The 6,922-nt window shown below is 38.6% G+C and overlaps 1 protein-coding gene across 1 annotated transcript; it reads right to left on the bottom strand.

Annotated features, from left to right (window-relative positions):
* Positions 1–544: 544 nt before the first annotated feature.
* LOC149830850 (putative NAD(P)H dehydrogenase (quinone) FQR1-like 1) lies at positions 545–6,290 on the bottom strand. Its single transcript, XM_090013520.1, has 4 exons — positions 6,173–6,290; positions 3,509–3,602; positions 3,168–3,430; positions 545–940 (listed from the first exon to the last, which is right to left on the bottom strand). The coding sequence occupies exons 1-4, from the start codon at positions 6,193–6,195 to the stop codon at positions 709–711; spliced, it is 612 nt and encodes a 203-aa protein (XP_089869646.1). The 5' UTR covers positions 6,196–6,290; the 3' UTR covers positions 545–708.
* Positions 6,291–6,922: the final 632 nt, after the last annotated feature.

Genomic DNA, 6,922 nt, shown 5'->3' with positions numbered 1-6,922 from the left:
AAATAACGCAGGGATTTGGTTAAGAGATTTCCCCAAGTCATTTTTAAATAACAGAGATCTGTGAAAATAGGAGATGTTAAAGTTTACTAAATTTCGTGCATGGAGATTTGAGCCTTCCGTTTGATTTTTCAGAGCAAGAAGGTTGTGAAAGTTGAATCAGGGGTTTAACCTCCTGTATTTTTGGACCATTTTCCATGGAAATTAGAAATCACATTTGCAGTGCCTGGAAGATTGGAAGCCTCATGTCAACTTTCTAAGGGAAAACAGTATGCCCTTCTATCTCCTTTTCAAAGGGTTCCACATCTCTCTAGGTGGTATTAGAGCTTTCCATAACATCACTCATTTTTTTTGGATATGGAAAATACGATATCAGAAACTTGGATAGAGTTTCAGAGTTCACAAACACGTCTAATTTTCCCCAAGTCACCCGTTATCCCTCTCATTGAATCCCCATTCTTCATTTTCTCAGTTTACTTCAATTATCATAAATCCAAATAGACCCCGACAGAAAACAACACACTAGAAAATGACTTAAAAATATCTATTCATCCGCTAGAAAGCACAATTCGTCTTATTCTTCAAAATAGAAAAATACAAATCGTCTTATTCTTCAAAAAATAACCAGGACCAGAGCCGGACAGCAGCTCACATTTACCAATTTGTAGACAATGAAGAAACATATCAATTGAACCCCTAATATAGAGAAAATCAAGCACCTCCCTTGAGCTTCTTTGCAATGCCAGCAATGTACTTGCCCTGATGGAAAGCCTGCTGGAGTTCGAGCTCAGACGGCTGCCTTGAACCATCACCAGCATAGGTACCTGCACCATAAGGGCTGCCACCCTTGACCTTCTCTATTTCAAACATTCCAGCTCCGAATGTGTATCCGATGGGTACATATAACATTCCATGATGGACCAGTTGTGTGATGGCTGTCAGTCTGCATAACCAAGGAAAAGTTTATGACAAAGCCAGCTGAAACAAGAGAAATGGTCCAAATGCAACAGATATGGAGTCAAAGAATTCAAAGAAAATAGTACAAAAGTGAACTCTAGACCATAATCCATTAAGGTGAAACATCTGTTGATCCTTAAGCATATTAGGCAATTGACGGTAAGTATTATATGCAAGTGATAACATATTAATAGCCTTTTTTTTTCACCAAAGGCAGGACCATAACAACCGATGTGATTAAACTTAGTGAATACAGAATATAGACTAGGGGTAAAATGGCTGCAGGGATTCTATGTTATCAAGTTCTAGTTGAACAGAGACACTGATATGGGTGAAGATTGAATAGAACCAGACTCTCCCTCGTGGGTTAAATACTATTTGCTTCAGAGAGTAAACAGTAAATAAAACACAAAATTGTGATTTTCTTTGGCCTTCCAAAGTACAAAATAAAAAACAAATCCTCTATTTTCTTGTTTTATTTAAAATTTTCAATTTGCAGCCTGATTTAAATATATTATTTAATATTTGAGAACCACATTGACACGCTTATTACAGGCCTCCTTACACATTTCAAATGTGCCATGACCTTGATACCTAAGTCATAGTCGGCCAACCGGGTGCCGCACCCGCATCAACACGACGCGACGTGGTTGCGCGTGCGCATGCGGGTGCGGCACCCGATGCAGTCAACCGGACCCTAGGGTCATTTGTGTTCAATTTTTGGACAAAAAAAAATGCCCAATGAAAAGGGCTGAGGGGAGGAGGATTAGGGCAAAATTTTTTTGCCCTAATCCTCCTGAGTTTGCTTCCTGAAGCGACGCCTTCGCCGACACCCACACCTTTGCCGACTCCTTCCAGCCGCTCCTCAGTTATCAGGTACGTCTCTCTCTCTCTCTCTCACACACACACACACACACACGAGCTCTTCCTTGCTCTCACAGTCTCTCTTTTCTCACTCTCGATCGCTCTCTCTCTCTCTCTCTCTCACTGTCTCTCTTCTCTCTGTCACTCTCACTGTCTCTCTCTCTCTCTCTCTCTCTCTCACTCTCAGTCGCTCTCTTTCTCACCCTCATTTTCAATAATGTTATTTGGGGATTTTGGGCATTCCAAAATTTTTTCAATAATGTTATTTGGGGGTTTTGGGCTTTCCAAAATTTCTCGATGAATTGATGATGCTATATCCTGTAATCATGCGTGCATGAAAGAGGCTGAATTCTGCATTTGCTAATGCTGTGATTTGATTTTTTTATGACTGATTTATGTGATTTTGTTGTTGACTATCGGGTTGTTAACATTGATCGTTAAGTAGAAAAAAAATTTGTGTATACACAATCTGTTTAGACATTTTCCTTGAAATAAAATATTTTTTATTAGATTCTTGTAAGTGTTATCGTTTCCCTAGTACTTGGCGTCAAACTGATTATCTGTGGAGTTCAGTTTTGACGTCCTCTAATGTTTAACAGTGATCCTATGTCCTTCCTAGTGAACGGTTTGATTTTAAAAAAAAATAGTTTTTTTTGCAAATCTGATTATTGTTCTTTCAATCCTGTTGAGACACATATCTAAAATTTTGTTCGTCCATTCTCTGTCATCTGAATGCAATATCGAAAGTTTGTTTATTGTGAATATGCTTAGAAGATACTGCAATAGTGTATGTTTCATTCTATGCTTTTATATTATTGTTGCATACTTGCAGTCTTGAATGTGCATTGAAAATTCAGAATGTTTCATTCACATTTTTTGATATTAGCCTTGGTAATGCCGGTTAAAACTGACTTTTATTGCTTTGAAGTTTGCACTCAACGTGGTGTATATATATATATATATATATATATATTTATTTATTTATTATTTTTTGTCGTGCCCCTTCACCCAAGTTTTTTTAAAGTGCCGCACCCCCGCACCCGCACCCATGTGACATAGCTTGATACACTATATTTTTCAGATGAAATACCACATCAACCTCGAGCATGAAGCCCATAATGTTAGTCTTAATTTTCTTTTATATAATGTTAGTCTGGTAGCTAGACTAAATAAAACATACTATGGATTACCTGGCAGATAAAAATAAAGGAGGGTGTACCAGTGTTTGACAAAGTGAAAAGGGAATATTCTATGGGTAGCATGAGAATACACAACCTATTTCTAGCGGTTCCAACATTTGATTAGAAGCGTATAAAAAAAACACGGTTTAAACGAAAAAGGCTACTCACGCAGTAGTCTCTTGGCCGCCACCCTGTGATCCTGTGCTGTAGAAGATGCCTGCTGGTTTGCCTGCAAGTTGTTGGGTCCTCCATAACCCACCAGTCGCATCAAAGAACGCTTTGAATTGTGCTGCCATCATCCCAAACCTAGTTGGGAAGCCAAATATGAGACCATCGGCCTCCGCAAGTTCACTGGGTTTGATAATTGGCACATCACTTTTTGGTGGTGCACTCATCTTAGCAAGAATATCATCTGAAAGTGTCTCTGGGACCTGTAAATATAATAAAAGTCAACTTACAATGAATTGTTAAAGTTAATTATAATTTCTGCCTTTGGTACTATAATTTACCTGCCACAGTTTGGCTTCCACACCTTCCACAGATGAAGCCCCCTTCTTGATCTCTTCAGCAAGCTTCTCAACATGCCCATACATAGAATAGTACCTACATGAGATTAACATAAGAAGATCATCATAGTGTCGTCTTTAAGAAGCTTATATACAGCCATTGATATTAAAGGCCTGATTCAGTCCATGGAGAGGCCTTGAGCTACCAGGATCCATGGCCAATTGCAACTTGGCACTATCTCAAGCAACTTTCCATAATCCATTAGGTCTACTGAAACATTCTTAAGCCAAAAACTCTTGTCAGGACAGGTTCAGCTGTCCGAGTCTAAGAATGAGGGGTATCAATGGGCAATCAGATTTCTTAAAATCCTTTTAAATATGATAAGACCGAAATTAAGTTGTAGTGATGCATCTGTTATCATAGGAAACATGATAATCACAAAATGAATACGCAAACTTCCTCATAGACTTGAAAACAGAAGGATAACTCACTACATAAGGCAGAAAGCACATATTGTTAGAGAATAAAAAGTGTGGAAAAAACATGCGTTCTACATTTAGAAGTGGCAGCCATTTATTTTCAGTTTTCAATGGTCGTGTACTAGCAAAGCTTTGAGGATTTGAATGAAGACACATGATCTAGTGGATTTCATGGCAAAGTTCACATGGTACGTTGAAGCTTACTCATATGTATAAGAACAACTGGATCTATGGTTTCGAAAAATGCCACTTACAGTATCAGTCACAGATATAAAGCGCGTTAGAGACTTTAATTATATAAGCCCAGAAAATCATTCCATGTTTTTTACAGGAATTGAAAACCAATGGTTCTACAGATCTTGGGAATTTCCTTGCCAAAAAATAAATGGTCAAAACTTAGAAGTGTACAATACATCAACCTAACACACATGGAAATAACATCCCCTTGTATAAACCAGTCTCACTTGGACTTCATATAGTTTAAACATGTAACAAATCCTAATCTGCCAACAAATTTTGTTGATTTATGATTTACACATGAATAAAAGAAAAAGAGTATACGCAAACTTCTAGGTTCCAGTCACTTCATGCTTAGAATTAGTTTCCAAATTGCCGTTGGATAAAGACAATAAACTTGAACCAAACCTACCAACCTTCTAGCAGGGAAACGGGAAAAGAAATGCGAAAAAAGGTAATATGCAGTGAAGCACCAAGTCAAAAGTCCAGATTCCAGAAACCTGCCATTTAAAAGTATATCCTCATCCTCATACCTAAACTCCTGACCATTGCAGATGTGGATAAAAATTAATAAAAAGAGTTTTCGTCTGGAGAAGACCATAAATTGTCAAAGCTGTAATACAACTATACCCAGCTACTCTCTGCAAACTAATAATGGAGGACCTCACTCTTCTTTCCTTTCCTTTCCTTTCTCTTTGAGGGAAAGGAAACGATAAAAAGACAAGAAAAAGCAAACAAAAGAGAGTCTGATGTAGCACCATCATCACTCCCGGCAATTTACATACCAGATTACTTGCTATCAACGAGAACGACAATGCTTCCTTTAAGGTTGGCATACAAAGATTCCATCAGACCATACAACCACATACGTACAATTTTTTCACCAAGGATACTATAAAGATATTGAACAAACCACTTTGTGCAATAATTGGAGTGGCCAAGCAATCAGAAAAGGTCAAGTTTTTCATTCATTTATTAGTCAAAGGAAGCGAGGACAGGCGCAAGGGGGCGAGTTGCTTGAGCCTCTTAACAACTGTGTCCCAGAAAAAACGAGAAAACAGAAACATTTGTTCGTCAATAAGAACAAACAAATTCTGTACAAAAACAATAGAAAAGGGGGGAGAAAAGGTCAAAATCTCCCGTAATACATAGGAAATATGCATCAAAACCTTCGTAGCGAATACATGAGAACCTAAATTTGTAAGAAAAGATATCAAAATTTTGAATCAATGACAGAGTCGCAGGCACAAAATTTGTGTATGCGTTTGCATAAAAGGTCTAGATTTCAGACGTCTCGCCACAAAATGACTACACATTGTCACTCCATTATTATCGAGACCCCAAAATTGAATTCTATGCAGATGCATGACACTCAAACATTCAATCCGCCAAGATTCCGATGATTTCAACAACACGTAAAGCAGACAAGGCAACTGAAAAAGCACTACAGAGAGAGAAAGGAGACTATAAACGTTCATCCTACATAGACTGTTGACACTAATAAGAAAAAAAACACCCCAATTTTGATCGCGAATGTATGAGAGGCAAAACAAAGCGTAAACGAGAGAAAACAAGGCGTCAATTGCAAATAGAAACCACAGAAAAGTTTGACCTAGGGTTCAAAAGCAGGAATGCACGACGCATAAACCCTAAATACTCATAATTAGGGAAAAAATTCAAAAAAAATGAAAACTTTGTCAATCGCACAGAGAAACAGAGAAAACTTCGCGATCTTCCGCTACTGAACGAAAAAACGCCGAAATTCACCCAAAATCAACAACAAATTTTCACAAAATCAATCCCTCGGGCCTAAGAGTGAGTTTTTAACGTAAAAAACCCAGAAATCTCAGCCAAAAACCGATCCGAAGAAAGGCAATTCTTCCAATAGGAAGAGATGAAAGAGAAGAAGAAGAAGAGGAAAACTCGAAGAGAAAGTGAAGGAACGCTTACACGATGTAAACTTTGGTTGCCATTAGAGAAGGTCTCTGAGTTCTTCTTCTGGCCCTCTGCGTAGCGAAAAAACAGAAGCGAGAGCAAGCGAACAATGGCGATATCGGAGCGGGAGGGGGACAGGGTATTTATCCTCGTGACATCACCTGCCCGCTCTGACCCGTGTTTGAGTTTGTGTTTGGCTTATCACGATAATCGTAATTGGTGACTGGAATGAAATCAGTCTTATCTCCAGCCATTTGGGGTACCTTGATAATTTTCTTAAAAAAAAAAAAAATTGTGCATTTATTAATATACCCTTCATCATAAAAAGTTTGACCATGGACCTTTTTTCCTCTCCTTCCGACATCAATATGGAAAAGTTTGACCATGAGCCTTTTCTCCTCCCCTTCCGTTCCGACCTCAACATGGATCTGACCAAAATAATTGGTCTAAATCCAAGTTCAAGTCCAAAAGGATTCGGATGGTGGCATTGACTAAGCACGAATAGGCTTCATAACTAGGGATGACAGTGGACCGAGCCCTGTTTGAATCGGGGATGAAGGTTAAAATCAAAACACGTGCGAGAATGGATGGCAGAATTTTGAGACGGGTGAAAGTGAAGACCTTGTCCCCAGCCCCTGTCCCCGTCCACTGCCATCCTTTCTTATAACTTGGTGTGGTTTTGGTCTTGGTTTAGAGTTTGGACCCTCACCGGGCCTTGACAAAAAAGTACCGTGAAAAAGACTTTTGATCCAATTGATTTCTAAA

This window comes from Nuphar pumila, chromosome 7 (assembly GCF_984573655.1).
Source record: "Nuphar pumila chromosome 7, dmNupPumi1.hap1.1, whole genome shotgun sequence".
Lineage (NCBI taxonomy): Eukaryota > Viridiplantae > Streptophyta > Magnoliopsida > Nymphaeales > Nymphaeaceae > Nuphar > Nuphar pumila.
The sequence above is the reverse complement of the archived record's forward strand: the minus strand, read 5'-3'. Positions and strand labels throughout refer to the sequence as shown.